The 23,469-nt window shown below is 27.3% G+C and overlaps 1 protein-coding gene and 1 long non-coding RNA gene across 3 annotated transcripts; both read left to right on the top strand.

The window, feature by feature from the left end:
- Positions 1-267: 267 nt before the first annotated feature.
- LOC126853022 (uncharacterized) lies at positions 268-1,605 on the top strand. The gene is made up of 3 exons (XR_007687899.1): positions 268-403; positions 733-869; positions 995-1,605. It is a non-coding gene; the product is annotated as an uncharacterized LOC126853022 (long non-coding RNA).
- A 7,810-nt stretch (positions 1,606-9,415) lies between these two features.
- On the top strand, positions 9,416-19,023 carry LOC126852972 (polycomb protein Asx). Of its 2 annotated transcripts, none has more exons than XM_050598295.1 (7): positions 9,416-10,073; positions 11,106-11,365; positions 11,492-12,613; positions 12,755-13,027; positions 13,397-14,260; positions 14,376-14,615; positions 15,398-19,023. In XM_050598295.1, exons 1-7 carry the CDS (start codon positions 9,746-9,748, stop codon positions 15,812-15,814), a joined length of 3,504 nt encoding a protein of 1,167 aa, XP_050454252.1. In that variant the 5' UTR covers positions 9,416-9,745; the 3' UTR covers positions 15,815-19,023. The 2 variants fall into 2 exon arrangements, with proteins under 2 accessions (XP_050454252.1, XP_050454253.1); XM_050598296.1 differs by having other exon boundaries at positions 11,109-11,365.
- The last annotated feature ends 4,446 nt before the right edge of the window (positions 19,024-23,469 follow it).

Here is a 23,469-nt window from a genome sequence, read left to right on the forward strand (position 1 = left end):
TCCAAAGCTTGAGATCCCAATGATGCGTACTTTTCGTCACTTTTCGAGATGCGTAGATTACAACAATCAATCGCAAATCTATTTAACATTTCCGTTAAAGTGTACAACTAAAACTCTGATCTACAATTGGTTGTATTACACATTGCGCGTAATGCCTCATGTGAGTGCCGTCCTTCAGAATAGCGTAACCATGAAATAAGAGTAAGGAGAGTTATCTCAATAGTGTAGAGTGCAAAAAAGTAGTCACAAAAGATGTTCCGTGCGTGGCCAGGTTTGCCGAATGGAATAACTTGGATCATTTTGATCGCCATGTTGAATCGTCATATAAATATAGTGTTACGTTGGTTAGTAATTAGCAAGTGTTTAGTATGAGTGATAAATAATTTTAATAATACATTTTAGAGTGAGTATAGTTTAGTTACAATTTTATTTGTAATTGCATGATATTATTATTAAAACATTGAAGGAAATTATAGAACTTGCTTTAGCATAAACTTTAACTAAGCTTTTAATTTTTATAACCTAAAATTATTCACATATCAAATTAATTAATATTAATACTTAGTTATGAGCAATATCTTTTATGTTATTAATAATCAAAAGGTATATTTTTTAAATATATTCATATTTTCTAAGTGTATTCAAATATTAATATAAATAATTTTTAGTGATATTAATATTTTTCATTTTTTTAATAATTTAAATACATATTTTAATATTCTTAATTTCTAGTATAACATCATAAATAAAATAATAGATTCTGAAGTAAAATGGCCTGTTGCATCAAGGGATGCAATTCCAGAAGAGACCAAAGTGGATTAGCAAAAAAAAGTTTTTTTGCACCTCGCACAATAAATTATTTATGTTATGTAATATCTTTAATATAATATAATCTAAATCTAATATCTTTATTTAAATTTTTTTCAAAGTTATTACATGAATATATACTTTATGTATATTACTTCTAAAAGTAGAAATTTAATTTCTTTTATAGAATGATATGTTTATTTCTTGGTATAATATTTTGTATACTAAAAATATAAAAATAAAGAAGTATAGCAGAATTTGTGAACTGCACTTTAAGTCAGAAGATATTATTAAAGAAGATGCTTTTTTACAAAACGATGGAACAGTTATCAATGTAAAAAGAAAAAATCCAAAGTTAAAAGAAGGAGCAATTCCTTCACTCCTTTTTCAATAAAAAATATATCATGTTGTCAGCAGATAGAACATAATAATAGTGATGACATTATGTTTTGTGAGTTTTCAACTGAATGTGAATCCTGAGAAATAATTTCACATTCAGCGGAAGAAACAATTTCTTCTACATTGCATGGGATAAATAATGTATTACAAGAAGAAAATAGATCTTTTGTACAAGAAAAAGAAACAATTAAATTTTCTGCTGAAGATATCAATATTGCAAAAAATATTGAGGCTCCTACAAGTTATTGGTTTGCAAACATTAATGATAATTGTATGATGTGGACATGTTGGGCAAATAAAAAAAGCAACAATATATATAACATGTATCAAAGGATTTGAAAATTTAGTTTATATAATTCGTATATGCAATTATATATAAATACATATCATACATACTTATATATATATATATATATATATATATATATATACACATACATATATATATATATATATATATATATTATGTGTAATTTTAAAATATATATATATATATATTTATATATATATTATATATATATATATATAATATATATATATATATATATATATATATATATATATATTACTTATATATACACACATAGAATTTATAATTATTACTTAATTTAATAATTGAAAAATATAATTAACAATAATTTTATATTATTGTTTATTTATTATTGTATATTATATATTTATTTATATTAATACATAATGCATAATAATACATTTAATGTCAATTATAGTTGATATTGAACAATTTTATATTGTTATTCTTCATTACAGACTCCGAATGGGCTAGTTTCTTTAAAACATTGGTATGCAATACTTGCCATTGAAAATCCTCACAGTTTTAACTTAAAATCTAGTTATCATTTGGATGAACATCATATCAAACCTAAATATTATCAAAAAATGAACGTTGCAATGGCATTTCGAGTATGTAGCTTAAGTATTTATTTTTCATTACGCATAATTTGATTGCGTTGACAAAGATATTATCATAGACATTTAAATGTGTCTATGATTTACGTGATTTTTATCATTAGTTTTTTAGTGTAGCACCTACCATGCAAATATTCAAGGAAGCAAATCTTCATTATGATTTGAATGATGCTGATGGATCAATCAAATTTTGCAAAAGGGTGAATGCATTAATCATTGCCATGAATAGTCGCAAAAAATTATGAATAGTCCTAAAAATTCGTTACGACTGGATAACCAAATTTATAATGTAATCATATATAAGTATATATATGTATATATATGTAAATATATAAGTGTATATATGTAATCATATATAAGTAAATATCGCAAATCATTTTATATAATGTAGTAATTGTGACATTCATTGCTAAATTAATAAAATTTTAATCAAGTTTTAATTTTATTAACTTGATTACATTTTTCTTTATGATTATATCTATATATATATATATATATATATATATATATATATATATATATATATATGTTTGAACTTTGCAGGACATCAAAGACTTTTTAAATTTTTTAGTTCAATGGGAAAAAGATGCTAAAAAAATGCAATATAATTTTATAACTGAGCAAACTTGTTACAGTTTGAAAATTTCTCTAAAAGCTACTCTTGAGATTTGTTCTTTTTTGATAGATAAGTGTGGATTTGAGTATTTAATGACATCTAGATTAAATCAAGATAACTTAGAGATATATTTATCTTTTCTCAAATATTTTATTTTTTTTCAGAATGTTAATAAAATTTGTAATATATAATTTAAAATTATTTTTGTAGAGATTTTTTGGGATGATGCGAAATTGTTGTGGTTCCAATGATCATCCTGATTCTCAATTATTTATACAAATGTACAGGTTGATATCGATGTATTCCTTAATAAAACCCCCAAAAGATTGTAATGTGTCTACTGAAGAATTAATGAACGTTCTTATAAATATCAAAGACATAAAAGAAAGAGAAGAACAGTGGATAGATCAGATAGATACTATTCTGGACAGAGGAAGAAATAATGAAATATTGGCATATGCCCCATCAATTCTTAATGACCATGATTCGCATCTATGTACTACTTCAGATTACATTCTGACATACATAGCTGGATATGTGGCAAGAAAAGGAAACAGATTTTTGAAAAATATAATTATAAATAATAATAAAAATGTTATTTGCGAAGAATGTTTGAAGTCGTTGGTTTTAGATCCAAATGATGTAATACCAGAAAGACATAAATTAATTGAAATAAAATTAAAAGGATATTTAATAAATCCTTCAGTGGATTTATTTAATTTGATATCAAGACTAGAAAAAGGAATAATAGAAGCAACAAAATGTAGAAAAATTGATGTAAACAAATTATTTGAAATAACGGAATTAATTGACGAAGAAAAAAGTCCTATAATTCTCATAGGTTGTGAAAAACACAATTACGAATTTACCAAAAATATTATCCGTTTTTATTTAGTAACACGTATGTTTTTTCTGGACAAGCAGGCAAACAAAAATGATAATGTTGAAAAAAAAACCAAAGAAAAAAAAAGTTTGAAATTAATTAAATCAAAACCTAATATTACAAATATGAAATTTCCAATTAAAGAAACAAATGCGATTGAAACTGTAATACAAATGAAAACAAGTAGAAAAAGACATAAAATAACTTTATAAAACCAAATAATAGAAATAAGTTTTGTTTATTTCAGAATTTATTAATTAACTTGTTTATGATTTTATTTATGATAATTATTAAAATAATATAATATATATATTTTTAAAATAATTTTAATAAGTTTTATGTTAATTTAATACAGTAATTTAATACAGTTTAATGTTTATTTTGCAAAATAAAAAAATACAATTTTACTGTTTAATAATTTATGTTATATTTATTCCAATTCCTGTCTATATACAATATAAATTCATATATATACACTCAAAAATATGTACGTAATTTATAATATAATAGCATGATATCTCATATGCTACTGTTTATATCACACAGATAGCAATACCATTCTAAAATGTAAACAATAAATGTACAAATTAAAGTATGAAGTTTAAATATTTATTACATATTACATATTACATATTATTAAAGTTGAAATATTTATTACATATTAGAATCAAACTCAAGCTGTCCTAACTTAATAAATATTTTATTATTCTTATAATTCATCAACACTTTTTAAAAATTCATTTAGTTCCTCAATATTTACAATTACAATAAATTTTGAAAGAGAATGAATTTTATTATCTATATAAATATTAATCTGTCCATCATGCAAAAAAAGCAATTCTTTTTCTTATACTATAATCACTTTCTACTTTTTGGAAACCAAAAAACGCTTCATTTTCTTTTGAATAATTCCATTGTGTACAAGGAAGTGTAATCAATTCTAAATTATCTTGCAAGTATATAAAACTATTGTGTTCATTTTTAGATTTCATTATATTTTTTTGTAGAAGACTAAAAAGTAATAAAATATATTATTTTTCTACGCAATATTAATATTTTTATTGATTAAAATTGATTTTTATTTCTTTTATAACTATTTCTATTGTAAATAAATAAAATTTTATATATTATATTACCTTTCAATATTATTATCTATTTCTCTCTGCAGCAATATATGTATATATATATATATATATATATATATATATATATATATATATTCTTTCAATTTTAATTTCAATTAATTTCGTTGAAAATGTTAGTTATATATATCTATATATTCGATATATATTCAAAATTTTTTCTGGCGTTCTTCCTTCTGAAATATATTTAATTATATTAACTTTAATTAAGATAAACATAACTTATATTACATAATTTATTTTTTTTATTTTAATTTATATATTTATTTTTACTCATATACTTACTATTTTATTATAGATGTCGAAAATTTTCTTTCAAAGATTTATAACATTATTAATTTTTAATTGATTTTTATTTCATATTCACATGTTTCACTTTGCAATCATGCATTTCTAACCTCGTTTTTTGTCTTATCACCTGTCATTTACATTTTTAAGTGGGGAGCACACTTTTGCATAAGCGCATAACAATAAGCATAAGGAAATTGATTGGTTCATTTTCTTATGCATACATTTGTGGACCAATCAATTTATTTATGTTTATGGTTATGCGCTTATGCAAAAGTGTGTGCTTCCCGCTTTAAAATGGCGACAGAATGATCCAATTATTCTATTCAGCGAACCTGGCCACGCACAGAACATTTTTCGTGACCACTTTCAATCTAGGTAGATAACTCTCCTTACTCTTACTTCATGGTGGATTCTAAATCCCTACATCCTCATGAAGCGTAACGAGCTCATCGCGGACCAATTCGCAACCAATCACAAGTCATTATCTCAAAAGGGCTAAAACCGCGTTGAAACTTATTTAATTTATTTAACATTTTTAATCAATATTTCCAATTAGAACGCATTTATTTCAATATTTATGTACATGATGATAAAAAATGATTGATAAAATCAATATTTAAAAGTCATTTTAAAGATGTTCTGTTCGTTCTGCTTGCGCTCATTCCGCTCCATGGGGATGTAGGGATTTGAAATCCACGTAACAAATAGGACGGAACTGAGTATGTATATACACATATACTTTATTAAAATTATGGCAGCGTAGGCGTAAACGCCGTAGACCAACGTGGTCAGTGCATAAAAGTTAATATAAGTTAATATTGCTCATGTTGTTCATGTTGCTCATATTGCTACTCGAGGTTAGCTTTTATATACGGGTATGTATATAGATATAGATGTATATATAGAGATATGTATATGACTTTACGCGATCTGCGAAGATCCTTCGCTAAGAAGTACTAAAAACAGAACAAAACTGCGGAACGCTCGTAATTGGTTCCGCTCTCGTTCCGCGTTATGCTATTCCGCCATGGGTTCGCACTGTAACGTACTGCCAATTTTAAAAACTATATTTTAGCTAGTAATTAAGTACCGCTTTTATCCCTGCAAAATACCTATGGAATAATTATGTAATCCATTTGCTTTTATTTTAATTGTTAACTAATTTCATTAATCGCTTATCATTCTAGTTCCATATGGTTATTTAGCCTAAAAACTGAATATATTTTAATCCTTTTAGTAATAATAATCGATGGCGCAAGGAATTGAGAATTCTTTAGATCGACGAATCAGAAAGCATTATTTAGAACTAGCTAGTTGTACAGCAGTGACTTTCTAGAACTAATCTGCTGATTTAAGATTTAAGACTTTAAGAACGGACTTGCGAGCGAATTTCACACTCGATAATATCAATACTAATACTTAGCTTTTAAGATTTTAATATTTAATCACACAGACAAATATATATAAAAATAACTAACTCCTAAATTGAGGAGTAAATGCGTTGTACTTTATGGAATCATAAAACGTATATAATAATAATTTGTTGAAAATATTTATAATTATTTTATCCAAAACATCCCACACAAAACTTTCAATAGTATATTCAATACAATTTAACTTTATAAATAATTAAAATTATATTAACATATAATATAAAACAAGTTATTATATAATGCGCGAATGCTTCCATAAAAAAATGATCTTAATAAAATTAATATGCTTTATTGTAGTATCGATCAAGCGATCATAAATATAAATTTAGCTTATATTCTATGGAATCATAAATTATATACATTACATATAATATATATATAAGTTATCTAAAATATCTATTTTTTAAACTATAGAATGCCATAACTTTATATAAATTGCCAACTTATTATCAGAACTGAAATAAATATAACAAATGATTCCATAAATTAATAAGCATAAATATTAACCATATTATTAAGGATTTTATATTATAAAATATTAATTAAGCTGAAAAGAATGCGCATAAGAGGACTCATATCAGTGAAACCTGATATTGCGAATGGACTCGCGATGGCTACGACCACGAGCGCTGAAACTTAATAGGCAGATAAACATATCGATCGACAATTCTCAGAAGAATTGTTGTTAAAAATCTTTCTTCTCGGAAGTCCTCCACTGAATCATCCTAAGAACATTCCAGAGCGCAACGCGTGATCTGCACACGGCCCGAAAACTCTTTGTTTCGACAGTATATAAGCCGGCGATTTCGAACCTTCGGGGCATTCAATTAAAAGGTCTTCAAGCATTCGAATCATTCATTCTTACATTCAAGCATTCAATTAAAAGGTCTTCAAGCATTCAAGTCATTCAATTGAAAAGTCTTCAAGCATTCATTCTTAGTCAACATTATTCATTACTATTTCATTACTATTTCGTACAAGTATTCGCTCCATATTATTCGTTCATTCATTCGCTCACAAACTCATTTTCGAATCATTCATCCGCTCTGCACCTGGTCATTGTTCGCGTACTATTCGCTATACAATTTCGATTAACATATTAATTGTTATTACTGTCGATTCAAGTTGTGTAAAACTAAGGAAATAATAAAAACTTTGTGCATACGTCTGTGTACTTTTATCCGGCGTACCTCATCCACCGAGGTCTTAAAGGACGAGAGAAGGGCCAAACAGAATACGACCAAAACTTGAGCAGAAGGAAGGATTTTCCTGCCACATCACGGTAAGTACTTACAATTACTATAAACCCCCATCTTTCCATAAATATTAGAAACTTTATTTGAATTGACTGACAACCCCTAATATCATTCAATTACCTTTTCATCCTCTAAATAATAAGAAATCCCCTGTCAAGCATTAGCAAGTGGCTGACAGTTTCCAGTCAGTCAACTTTAATCTATTATCCTACTATTATTTTAAAACACCTCCATAATATCAATACTAAGTAAGATTTATAAATTCCATGCAAAATATACACTACTGTTGTCATTTAAACCTGAGTTAATATATATATATATATATATATATATATATATATATATTAACTCAGGTAATAATATATATATATATATATATATATATATATATATATATATATATATATATATATATATATATATATATATTAACTCAGGTAATAATATATATATATATATATATATAATATATATATATATATATATATATATATATATATATATATATATATATATATATATATATCTTAAGTAATAAGCCCCTTGCATATGGTAAACCCGCAATACAAGCAGGCTTGCCATAAAAAACGGAACCATAGATCCGGCATAAAGAAACGCGTGAAATGCATTTCTAATCTATCTCAGTTTAAACATTTTACTAATAAATCAAAACTTTGTATAATATCTTGTAAAAGAGTTTTTTTTTCTCTAGCCCTTATAAATTGCCTGAAATTTTCTCATAGATTTCATAAAGACATTTAAAAACATTCACGAATAAAACTTCGTAATAAAATTGACTTAACTAATAACGATCTCTATCTAATAAGTGATCCTACTGGCCTATTTACTTATACGCCAGAATTTATATTACTAAACCAATTATATCAAAATATAACACATGTTAAGGAAAGTTATCAACATAATTTAACAATTCTTTCTCGTGATCTAAGCTCCCAATTAAAATATCAATTAACTAAAATCATTTGAACATAGATGAATATATTAGATATTTAGATATATAATCGATATATTTCTTTTATAATATTATAATATTATAATATTAAAATTCTATTCTTTAAACCTGATTAACCTTCGAATTACATATACTTAGTTGCGTCCATATCCCTAAAATAGCTAGTGAAACTTCCTAGTAACTAACTAGTTCCGCGCTACATCATTTCATTAGATCCACCAGGTTAGTCCTAGCTCTCGGCGTCCCTAAGGTATAAAGCGGGGAACACACACTTTTGCATAAGTGCATAGCCATAAGTAAAAGGAAATTGATTGGTTCATTTCGTTAGGCATATGTTTGTGGACCAATCAATTTCTTTATGTTTATGGTTATACGCTTATGCAAAAGTGTGTGTTCCCCGCTATAGCCGGTGAAAGCAGGTTGCCCTATAAATGTAGAGAGCAATCTTTTTCTCACTAACTGATGTATAGAGAGAAAAAGAGCGTCGCTGAGACGTAACACGTAATAGCACCCTCAGACTTCTCTCTGGTTATAGAGATCAATGTTTCTAGGAAAAAAGTTACATGATTTCTGGAAGAAACTATTGCATCATCTATGTATATTTTATATGTCTATGTTCTATGTCGTTAATATGCACAATAAGCTATACATCTATATTGACAACATTTCCATGGCATAAATATGTAAATATAGTATAGTCAAAAAAAGCGGAAGCTTTCTTACATTTTCCTGAATGGTATTATACTATGTATCTGAGAGAGTTATAATATTCTGTTGCTCAATGTAATTTCGTAGATTTACGAACTTTCAAGTGAAATGACGTAAACAATTTTCCCCAAATCTTTCATAGCGTATTTCGGGGATTGATAAGAATGTCATTTGCTCGCCAATGGTGAGAGAAAGAAAGAGTTAGAAATGTTATGTTTATATTACTGCAAATAGGACACATTTGTGAGCTCAGAATATCGAGGAAAAATGGAATGCGCCGAACGGAAGTATCTGTGTACAATTTAATGCTATGCCACGACAGTCTTACATCGCGTGCCCTGACATTTCGTTTGTCGACGATGTCAAAATTGTAGGTACTGTCATGGACACAGATGTGGAACTTGGGAAAAGTGAAGGGTGTGAAACTATCCCAGGCTGTTCCGGTTACTCTAGCATGGTGCACAGCAAGAAAGTTATTAAACATGCGTTACGACAGCAAGCCAAACGGCGTAGGAAGAACACGACAATAGCGGCGGGCAATTCCCGCGCATTACCCAGAATCGTTGTCAAACCATTACCTCCACCTCCGTCAAATGATCCACCATCTCCAGTTAATAATGTACAACACATCAATACTGGTAATTGTAATTCTGCAACATATATTTGCTACATTTCTATTTTGTTTCTTATTGAATGTCTTGAACGAGTAGTATTTAATGATTTTTGAAAATTTATTTGTTATACGTACAAGATAAAAATTTCTAATATATCTTTTAAGTAACAATATAATAAACAAATGCAAGAATTTTAATATTGAATGGCAACTACAGAGTCAATTGTATACGAACTTATCTATATAGTTTATATTCTTTCCATTAGAAAAACACTATTAGTACAATTTACCAGTATAGAAAAAAATATGTATATATAATATAATGTAGTATATATGTTAGCATTACAGCTATATATACTATAAAAATTATTTTGGGACATGAGCATGTGTTAATTTATTAAGTGGTCTTCTTCTTTCTGTAATTAATTTTTTATTCTGCATATGATCTTTTTATCGCTATTTTATTGGTGTTAGATAGTAATAGGTAGAAACAATAAATATAAATAAAATAAAAGAAATAAAAAGGAAAATATGTCATAAAGCATATCTGGCTTATATATGCATATCTATTTATTAATATGTTGTTTTGACGTAATAAATTGTGCAGAATTATCTGATTATATTATAATTAGTGTTATATATAAAAAAGATATATTTTTAATTACTAGTAATGTGTGATATTTGCTTTGAAGCATTAATGAAAAAAACTAATAATGTTTGGTATAAATATACTCACATTTTCATTATATTTCTTATACATACACACACACACACACACACACACATTATATATATATATATATATATATATATATATATATATATATATATATATATAAACTGAAATATATAATATATATATAATAATAGTATTGATATTATAAAATTAATTATGAATTATTGTAAGAAATAATTAATTTTATTTTCTTTAGGTTTCTTTATTTTCTTATATATAAAATAGATAATGATTGTAAAAAATAATTTTATTTTATCTGACATGACATTCTTTATAACTGATGATTGAATAATTCTAATAATTCATATTTTATATGAATAGCAGCAGAAGAACCTGCTGCCACAATGAGAGAAGTTTTGGCTAGTTTACCTGGATTTAGCTTGAAGTCAGGCCGCAGGCGATCCACAAAGAGATTATCAGCAACTGCACAATTAGAAGCAGGTCTTGTGGATTTGGAATCTCCAGCGAGCATATTAGCAAGTACCAGTTTACGTGCTCTGTTAAATAGGCATACATTCCAAGGCTTACCTCCACTGTATCAACGGAAGCTCGCACAATTGTTACCTGCTGTAGATAGACAGGTATATTTGAAAATTTCTTAATACCTTACCATGTGTATCCATGATTAAAAAACCATTTAGAACTTTTTTAAGTATTTTCTTTTTTATTAAAAATTAATAAAATTTATTCTGTTATTTCATTGTTAGGATGCTGCAATTTCTGGGTTAAACAATGAATTTTTTGCAAGAGCTTGTTTAGAATGGCGGAAACGTTTAGCGGAAGGAGAATTCACTCCAGAAAATCAACAACGCTTGAAAATGGAGGCCGAACGAGATAAGAATAAGCTAGATCCATGGAAAGTGAAACATTTCGAACCAATATGGGGAGAGAAACGAGAGCCTAAACTTAAATCAAGTCTCCATTATATTACTGAGTCACGTTCTAGTGGTGCAGTAACACGTTCAAGTTTAAGACTTCGTTTGGAATCTAATGTGGATATTCCTGCATCAGAACATGTCTATCCCATTGTAATGACAGGAGATAAAGTCGATACTAGTTGCAAGACCGAAATTAACATAAAGAGTTCTGATAATTTAACTAATTCTGAAGAAGTGCAGCAAAATATGATGGATTTAGATTATAACACATTATCAAACAATTTGACCGATGAGAAATTAAATAATTCTATGCAAATGAATTCTATAGAGATAATAGAAGATATTCAAATACATGAAAGTAAAACGGAAGAAACTGGAAAGATCACAGATATTTGTGAGAAACAAGATATAATTGAGACTAATGACATTACAAGGCAACTTTGTCAAGATAACATCTCTAATATTTATGAAGAAGAAACAGATTTTTCCTCCAGTGAAAAAAATTTGCAACCTGCAGAAAATAATGTAATTGAAACATTAGAGGAGGATACTGTACTATTGCCCGATGGTAATTCATCACCTAGATCTAACGAACAAGTAGAACGTACGTCACACACGTCTGGAGAATCAATTTCGCATTTATCCAATGAATATGTATCGCAGACATCTATGGATCAAATAGATCAAATTTCGAAGGATCAGATTTCACAAATATCTAATGATCAAATTTATCAGATATCGGATTGCGAAACTACAAGTATCCTTGAAGGTTCGTCACCAAAGGATGAAGTAAGACCGACAGATATTGTTATAGAGGACACAAATATGATGAGTAATGATCAACCTGAAACTGCACATGTTTCGCACGAGAATCCAACAGATAGTGAATCACAAATTCCAGAAGGAATGGAAATTGATAGTGAAACCTTACAGCGTATTCATGAACTCGAGGTAGGTAAAAGTTTTAATACATTGAATGAATTATTAATAGATTGTTAATATATTATTGTAACCCTGTATTGTAATCTTGGCAATTTTTTGCAAAAAATGAAAATATACTATTATTAAAGATTGATATCAATTATACTTTAGGTACGAGGTGAAATGCGTGAAATGTATGAAGAGATTTCGGGATGTCCCGAAGAGATAATATATCCTATTCTTGAGGGAATGGAAATGACTTCAACCAATACAGAGGTAACCGAACCGCAAGTATCTGGACAAACTGAAGATAGTAGGGAAACAGATGTAAATGCCGGTAATGAGGATGAAGCTCTCCGGGAGGCAAATAATTATGTCTGTTCTGAAATGCTAGAATGCAGTTGGTCGGTGGATCCAACTGTTAATATCAGTAATAATAATAGAGTAAGTAAATATAATTAAAACAATATAGAGTTTAGTTATAATAATTTATATAAATTTTAAACATATTTGTGTTACTTTTTAATAAAAGTAACTAATTTCTCGATACAAGCAATAGCGACTTGTCAATGCAAAATTTGAGTTTAGACTAATTATATGGTTAAAACAAAATTGTTCAAAGATAGAGAAGATTAAAATTTAATGCACAATTACAAATAAAAAACAAGATGCTTATTTATATTGTCATTTGCCACTTGAATATGAAAAAGAATTAATTTACCTTAATATTTACTTTCTTAAATATTCAATGTTTTATCAAACTTTTTTATTATTTTAATATTTAAAAAAATTTTTTTTCTAATTTTTGCAAAGACGCAAGAGGAGCTGCAGGTACCTTGGCCTTTGGTGGCAGCTGCTCTTGATGGATCTGTAGCAGCTAATATTACAGTAACAACACAAGATGAATGTAGCGAGACCTCTACAACAACCGACTCTACGACTCCTTCGCAACAATTTATTAACGCAGATACCAATGTAGAATCTGTAAATTGTATTCAATTACCGGTTGTTCAAGGAACTACGTTTCAATCCGACGGCTTAGCCATCACGCGAAGCAGCTGCGTTATGAAGAGCTTACAATCGCAAAGTCCGCCGATTATCACATTTCCACAATTGCAGTCTATCAGATTTGTGCAAACCAGTTTTAATCCAGACCAAGATGCAACGTCTTTGCTCACAAATAACTCGCCTACAATCTCAGCACAACTTCAGCCTCAACAAAGTACTACCGCGCAAATAAATATGATACGAACGCAAGATACTATCACTCAAATAAATACTCAAAACAATAATACATGCAATAATGTAAATCAGAATGCTATTGTGACGCAAGGTCAAGTACAAAATACTTTATCAACTACGATGGGAATACAATCTCAGAATCGTGCACAGAATGCGATTGTTATTCAACATCAGACTGCTGCTTCAGCTCAACCTCGACAAATTGCAGCTGTTATGCATCAACAACAACAGCAGCAGCAGCAACCACAGCAGCAACAACAGCAATATGCCGGATCATCGGTAACAATTCCGTCGCGATCATCGCGCGTGTCTAATCAAGGCAGCCAAAGAGGCTCCAGAAATAATAAAGAACAAGGAGGAAGTAGATCCAGAAGTTCTACAAAAGAACCTCCAGGCGCTGTCAATTTGGAGCGTAGTTATCAGATATGTCAAGCGGTAAATTAATCCAATATCCAATCAAGAATTATATAAAACATTATGAAGATTATAAACTTATCAAACGCGCAAAATCTGCACATTGATAGATGAAGAAACACTGGTATTATTTCAGGTTATACAAAGTTCACCAAATAGAGATCAATTAAAAGCTCACTTAAAACCACCACCTAGTTTACTTGCAAGAGGAGATGGTGCATTCACAACCAGTAAATCTGGTGGACGCACCTTAACAACTGTCAAACCTCAGAAAACGCAACAAGCGATACAACATAACAAACAAGCTCAAAATAAAACACAAGCAGTTATGCTGAGACACGTATTTGCTACAGCGCGTCAAACTACATCAACGGAGGTATATATCATATATATATTAATTATATTAAATTATATTTAGGTATTTGCGTGTCAACTTCTGTGCAGCACTTGTAATTTACTCTAGATTAAGGATAAAATATTGTAATTTATATTGTGATATCTATCTTCTCATAAAACTAATATTTTTGTGTGTTATGCAAGTAAAATGTCTTCATTAATTTTCAAATACTTGTAACATGATAAAAAAATTTAAATGAAAATTATAATAAATCAAGAAAATATATTTTTAATAATTATGATAAAATAATTTTTGCTATAAATGTAGTTTTAATTCGCGAAATTATCTTTTAATATTTTTTTTGTATGTACGGAATACTTGAACATACTTGCATACCATTTTATCCTTTTCTGTGTGTATAGTGCTAATCTTGCGGGTTGCTTGTGATGATCTCTAAATCATATAGGTACCTAAATAAACAAATCTTTACATTAGTTGTGGGGTTCTAAATGCAGTAGAGATAGTGTAACTTTAATTGTCAGAGACAATGACAGTAGCAAGACACGCAAAAAGTTTTTTTAAAACTATGATAACACACAAATAGAAAATGTGTTCAAATATATTTATATATTTATATACACAATCAGATAGATTTTAGAGAGAATACTGTGATTGAAACATTACTTGTATAATATATTTCTTTTGACAGACAATAACTTAGACAGACAATAAAACAGACAGTAATTTGAAAACAGTGAAACATAGTTTAAATTATGTCAAATGTTTATATAATGACTAATCATATTCTCAATGTCTTGTAGGTTACAGAAAGCACCCCTATAGCGCAGCTTGGTTCCAACACCAGTAACAATTTCGGGCAATATATACTTGTACAAAGGACAGGAGTTGGAGATGGTGCACCAAGAGCGTCATCCGCTCCACCATTACCGCCGCAAATTGCAGGGATGGGCGTCGGGGTTCATTTAGTGCGAGGAAGACCAGCGAGCGCAGGGGAAGGCTCTCATCAAGCTGTTACTTTGAAAGCGAGAGGTGCGGATAGCAGAGTGACAGGCGGTGCGGAGCCTAGTGCACCCGGCATGATAATCGGCGGTGACCCACCACCCCCATGTGAATGTAATATGCGAGGAGCCATGGTAATTTGTCGGCAGTGTGGTGCCTTCTGTCACGATGATTGCATCGGGCCTCAACGTATCTGTGCTACCTGCCTCATACGTTAATCATTCTTTATCCAACACTGTTCGTGTATAACTTTAATAAGCCCGTTATAAGAGTGCTGATCATCTATTTCTATTATAATATTGGTAAATTAAAGAAACACCAAACACACACATCGTAATGACAAATTTATTAAACAACGTCATAAGGGATTTCACGTGATGTATTTAGAGATATAACAAAAGTTATGCGACACATACATATATAATACACATAAAGTGTGATCGAAAATTTCGGCGAGATAAACTGTAAAAATCTACTAAATAGTATATTGCGATCAGTTTTTTAGATTGCATTTAATTAGAAACAGAAGTTAACATATCGATGTGTAGTTTTGGAAGAGTATTATATTATTTTTTAAAGAAGAAAATATTGAATTAAAATTTTAATATAATTTTTTCTTAATAGATACCAATTTTCTCGATTTTTTAAATCATGCGTTGTACAATATGTTAACATATGTGAGCAGTCTATTAAAATTAATTGCCAAAGTAATTCGTTTAAAGCATATGAACACTATTAAGTGTAAGAAGTAAAAAAAGTTAAGAGTAATATTTTATTCATAGCAAACTTTTATCTACAATTTTCTATATTCTTTCTGATATTAATTATTTGTATTAGATTTTTTATTATACTGTAACTTTTTTTATTATATTGGAATAATTTAAAACTGAAATATTCATAACTTACAAATTTTGTTTTTTGAAACATAAGAATATTTATATTACATTTCAGAAAAATATGCCTTCCTTTTTCAAATTCTACTCTTGAAGTTATCATATATCAATGTAGAGAGAGATCTAAATATTTTACTTTTTTAAATATTTTTTTTTTTTTTATTGTAAAATTATTAGATTAGATCGTGTATTAGAAGTAATCATGTTTCTCAAATGTGATTTGACATTCCACAAGATACAGTGAAATAGTTAAAACTATTGGCAATTCATTTTAATAAAAATTATTTATTTAATTGGAATACTCGTAAATTTTTTATTCTTTGAAAATTATAAATTACATTCAGCACTCTTACATTAACGGAAATCTTTATAGATTGAAAGTAATAAAGAATACAGTTGTAGATATTGAAAGATTCAATATTGCTACATTATACTGCAGATAAAAAAATATAAATGCTTGTTTATTATTTCTTTTTTGTATTTTATTATTATCTTGCCTATTATTTTATTACAAATTGATAAGTACCTATAATACATTGTTCTAACATACAAAATAATAAAATATATAGATTTTACATTGTATACAAAACTATGTTAGAGTCTAGCGATACTTGCCTATTTACTATATTTGTGACATAAATATATAATTTGCTGAAAAAATTATTTATTCAATAATCAAAATTTCTTTAATATTATTTTTAATATTTTATCTCATTAAACTGATTGATATATATATTATTAATATCTACTATTTCCATTCGCGAATAATATAAACAAAAAATCAAGAAATATTTAATTATATATTTGACAAGTAAATATACAAAAAGAATTTGTAGAAAAATGTTTCATGCAATGTTTATTTTTATGTAATGTTTATTTTCATGCAATGTTTATTTTTTTCTTTCTCAAACTCTAGTCTGTATTATATTTATATCGCTTTTATATTTATTTATTACATTATTTATTGATGATAATATTATTTATATTTTTATAGTTTTTTTTTTATATTTTTGTAACATTTCCATTTCTCATATTCATGATTATTAAAACATACAAAAAACCATATTTACTATTAATTTATAATTTATATAATTCTGTCATTTAATTAATAATATTATTTGTACTATGATTTATTAATGTATAATGTAATTCTGGCTAATAATTCCAATATTTCAGCTGTATTCTTTAGATCTTTTCTTAAAAATTTGATATATAAATCTCTTATATATACTTACCCTTAATACAGTCTTCCACTAAACATCACGCTCTATATACTCTGTAATTGTATGTTTGTTATTTATTTATTAACACGAATTTATTTTTATTATAGCTGTGTAGAAAATATTCCTGTACATGTTGATCTCGAAGCTATACAAATCCTTTGTACACACACACACATATACACAAACATGCTCTCTTTTAATCATTCCTTTTGAAATAGGATGATGTTGGACTTTGAGTCTTATATGTAGTTCAGACTACTTTCCGCATATGTATTAGTATATGTAGTTAAACTAATATCATCGAACATTGTGTACAGGAACAGTAATATATCATGAAAATGGATAATTGATTAAGATAAACAATTTATTACAAATAATAAGAGAAATAATTGAATATTCATAGCTATACATATAAACATAGATATACATATAATCTGTATCGTTCAATTTTCCCATGATTTGTTACGATTAACTCTAATATTGTTATTTATATCGAAGAATGATTTATTGAGAAATTGCAAATAGTTTTGTTATTGATATTATTTCATCTATATGTTTTAACGCAAAATGATTACAATCAATCTATGTCTCCTTTGTCATAATTGGTCCCAAAAATTCAAATTCATTATCAAACAATTCAAATTCATTATCACATCAAGAAGATTACCCAATCGATTTGAATTGCTTTCATTTCTTTCAGTTTTTTTTTTTTTTTGAATGCATGAATAAGACATATATATTCTCTCTGACACAGAGATTGGCAATTGGATATTGTAAGCATTAGTATTTGTAATCAAATATGCATTGGATATGTATTTATTCATACTAGTTCTTTTTTAATTTCAATGTAAAATATTTTTAATGATTTTTATTAAATTCTTTTACAATTTTCTTTAAAAATTTCAAACTTTTAAAATTTCAAGGATATTTAGTATGATTAAATATAATATAAATTAATAAAAATAGCGTCCTTTATCGAGAATATTTGTTAAAAAACTAAAGGTTTATTTTGTGTGATAAAAAACATTATTTAATATAATTTGTAATAATTAATTTTATTAATTTTTACTATAAAATATTTTAGAAAAAACTCATGTATGAGAATTTAATATTTTATTTCAACAACGGTCTAATGCACATATATTGCAGAATCAGTCAGCATTCTTTTTTCAAGTTGCCAAGCTTGTACTAGTAAACATGTACATATTTAGATAAAAAATTATTGTTTACATTTTGTATTATTAAGAATATCACACACACACACACACACAAATAAGAAAAAAAAAAAAAAAAAAACAAGACAGCAGAAAATGTGACTGAGATCAAATGAATTACAATGGTGCAGTGTGTTAGAATATGTTTTATGTAAATTATATATTCATTCTATTTTATCTCTCCTTGTATATGTATACAATCATCATTAGATACTCTCCTGTCATATTATTGTTACAATCTTATAACGATTGAAGGTTTTGAGGCAATAATATGCTAAGTGACACGATATGCTAGATCTTAAGCTTACATTTATTTGCTGGCTCCTTTGTGTTGTGAATGAAAGCATCTATACTGTTTGAAAGAAAAAATAAGTGCAAAAAGTATTTTCTCTGTTGTATATCTGTGAATATTATTCTGTGTGACTTAACGTGTTATCGTCCCTAATATTAAAATTCTATTCTTTAAATCTGATTAACCTTCGAATTACATATACCTAGTTACGTCCATATCCCTAAAATACTTAGTGAAACTTCCTAGTAACTAACTAGTTCCGCGCCTACATCATTCCCCTAGATCCACTTGATTAGTCCTAGCTCTCGGCGTCCCTGGGGTATAGCCGGTGAAAGCAGGTTGCCCTATAAAAGTAGAGAGCAATCTTTTTCTCACTAACTGAGGTATAGAGAGAGAAAGAGCGTCGCTGAGACGTAACAGTTGCAATGGCATTTCGAATATGTAGCGTAATCTATTTTTCATTACGCATAATTTGATTGCGTTGACAAAGATATTATCATAGACACATTTAAATGTATTTACGTGATTTTCATTAGTTTTTTAATGTAGCACCTACCATGCAAATATTAAAGAAAGCAAATCTTCATTATGATTTGAATGATGCTGATGGATCAATCAAATTTTACAAAAGGGTGAATGCATTAATCATTGCCATGAATAATCGCACTCCTAAAAATTCGTTACGACTGGATAACCAAATTTATAATGTAATCATATATAAGTATATATATATGTATATATATGTAAATATATAAGTGTATATATGTAATCATATATAAGTAAATATTGCAAATCATTTTATATAATATAGTAATTGTGACATTCATTGCTGAATTAATAAAATTTTAATCAAGTTTTAATTTTATTAACTACTTTTTTTTTATGATTATATCAATATATATGTTTGAACTTTGCAGGGCATCAAAGATTTTTAAAATTTTTTAGTTCAATGGGAAAAAGATGCTAAAAAAATGCAATATAATTTTATAACTGAGCAAACTTGTTACGGTTTGAAAATTTCTCTAAAAGCTACTCTTGAGATTTGTTCTTTTTTGATAGATAAATGTGGATTTGAATATTTAATGACATCTAGACTAAATCAAGATAACTTAGAGGTATATTTATCTTTTCTCAAATATTTTATTTTTTTTTCAGAATGTTAATAAAATTTGTAATATATAATTTAAAATTACTTTTGTAGAGATTTTTTGGGATGATGCGAAATTGTTGTGGTTCTAATGATCATCCTGATTCTCAATTATTTATACAAATGTACAGTTGATATCGATGTATTCCTTAATGAAACCCCCAAAAGGTTGTAATGTGCCTACTGAAGAATTAATGAATGTTCTTATAAATATCAAGGTCATAAAAGATATAAAAGAAAGAGAAGAACAGTGGATAGGTCAGATAGATATAATTCTGGACAGAGGAAGAAATAATGAAATATTGGCATATGCCCCATCAATTCTTAATGACCATGATTCGCATCTATGTACTACTTCAGATTACATTCTGACATACATTGGGGATATATAGCAAGAAAAGGAAACAGATTTTTGAAAAATATAAATATAAATAATAATAAAAATGTTATTTGCGAAGAATGTTTGAAGTCGTTGGTTTTAGATCCAAATGATGTAATACCAGAAAGACATAAATTAATTGAAATAAAATCAAAAGGATTTTTAATAAATCCTTCAGTGGATTTATTTAATTTGTTATCAAGACTAGAAAAAGGAATAATAGAAGCAACAAAATGTGGAGAAATTGATGTAAACACATTATTTGAAATAACGGAATTAATTGACGAAGAAAAAAGTCCTGTAATTCTCATAGATTGTGAAAAACACAATTACGAATTTACCAAAAATATTATCCGTTTTTATTTAATAACACGTATGTTTTTTCTGGTCAAGTAGGCAAACAAAAATGATAATGTTGAAAAAGAAAAAACCAAAGAAAAAAGAAAAAGTTTGAAATTAGTTCAATCAAAACCTAATTTTACAAATATGAAATTTCCAATTAAAGAAACAAATGCGGTTGAAACTGTAATACAAATGAAAATAAGTAGAAAAAGACGTAAAATAACTTTATAAAATCAAATAATAGAAATAAATTTTGTTTATTTCAGAATTTATTATTTTAACTTGTTTATGATTTTATTTATAATAATTATTAAAATAATATATATATATATATATATATATATTTTTTAAAATAATTTTAATACAGTTTTATGTCAAAAATGTTTATTTTGCAAAATAAAAAAATACAATTTTACTGTTTAATAATTTATGTTATATTTATTCCAATTCCTGTCTATATACAATATAAATTCATATATATACACTCAAAAATATGTAATTTATAATATAATAGCATATCTCATATGCTACTGTTTATATCACACAGACAGCAATACCATTCTAAAATGTAAACATTAAATGTACAAATTAAAGTATTAAAATATTTATTACATATTAGAATCAACCTCAAGCTATCCTAACTTAATAAATATTTTATTATTCTTATAATTCATCAACACTTTTTAAAAATTCATTTAGTTCCTCAATATTTACAATTACAATAAATTTTGAAAGAGAATGAATTTTATTATTTATATAAATATTAATCTGTCTATCATGCAAAAAAGTAATTCTTTTTCTTACACTATATCATTTTCTATTTTTTGGAAACCAAAAAACGCTTCATTTCCTTTTGAATAACTCCATTTTGTACAAGGAAGTGTAATCAATTCTAAATTATCTTGCAAGTATTTAAAACTATGTTCTTAAAACTGTGTTCATTATTTTTAGGTTTCATTATATTTTTTTGTACAAGACTAAAAAGTAATAAAATATATTATTTTTCTATGCAATATTAATATTTTTATTGATTAAAATTGATTTTGTGATTTTTATTCCTTTTATAACTATTTCTATTGTAAATAAATAAAATTTTATATATTATATTACCTTTCAATATTATTAACTATTTCTCTCTGCAGCCATATATATATATATATATATATATATATATATATATATATATATATATTCTTTCAATTTTAATTTCAATTAATTTCGTTGAAAATGTTAGATTAGATATATATTCAAAAATTTTTTTTTTCATCGAGCATCGAGCGTCGAGCGTCTGCGCTGCGCAGAAGATCATTGCGCAAGATTTCAAAAAGATAGATTTCAGCTTCTTGTTGCTTTTTGCGACTAATAACATGGTGAGTCGCACGAGTACGGTCGAGATTAAAAAGATTATATTCTAATATACATTATTATACAATATTGAAAATTAATATTTATTAACATTATACATAAATACATATTATTATTAAACGAATATATTGCAGAACGTCACTACCGATAGTGTATATTAGAATCTAACCAAACGTTAAGGGATTAATTTTCATAAATTTTTTTACGTTTTTTCATAATACACACTATCTTACTTTATATATCTTTTTTTATGTTAAAATTACTTTGCAACATTGTTTTTTATAGGTATCGAGCTTAGAATTTAAGTGTGGAATCTGCAAGTGTAGGTGGAAAAGAAATTTTAATCTCGATCGTACTCGTGCGACTCACCATGTTATTAGTCGCAAAAAGCAGCAAGAAGCTGGAATCTATCTTTTTGAAATCCTGTTGCAATGATCTGCGCAGCGCAGACGTTCAATGCTCGATGCTGCCATTAAAGGCACTTTTAAGGCTAATCTACAATGTGCTCTTTGCTTCCTGTTTCTTGCTTTTTGCCTCTTGTTTTTTGCTTCCTCGTGCACTGTTTTACTGACTGTTTACTGACAATCATGTTTTTTGTCATGTGTTTCTTGTCTCTTCTGGAGTTCGTCAACTTTTATCTCAAGCGACAAAAAACGAAGAAACGTCGTATTAAATACGACGATATCGCGGACGTGACGAGGCAAACGTGTAGTGTGATATAACCAAAAAATAACATGTCGGATAAAGAAAATGAAGAGATTCAGGTGGATGAAGTTTTTGGCGAACTGCTCGCCAATTTCGTCCAAAGAAATCCTTGCCTCTATGATAAAAAGTGCAAAGAATATAAAGACAAGAAATTTGTAGCTAATACATGGAGCTTCATCACAAGTGCCTGCAATATGTCAGGTATATAAACAAAAAATTTTTTAATTCTGAAATAAAAGCTTAGATTGATTTTAATAGTTTGTACATATTTTATGGATACTGGATCATCGTATAATTCAAGGGTTAGGTTTAG

Source organism: Cataglyphis hispanica, chromosome 11 (genome assembly GCF_021464435.1).
Source record: "Cataglyphis hispanica isolate Lineage 1 chromosome 11, ULB_Chis1_1.0, whole genome shotgun sequence".
NCBI lineage: Eukaryota > Metazoa > Arthropoda > Insecta > Hymenoptera > Formicidae > Cataglyphis > Cataglyphis hispanica.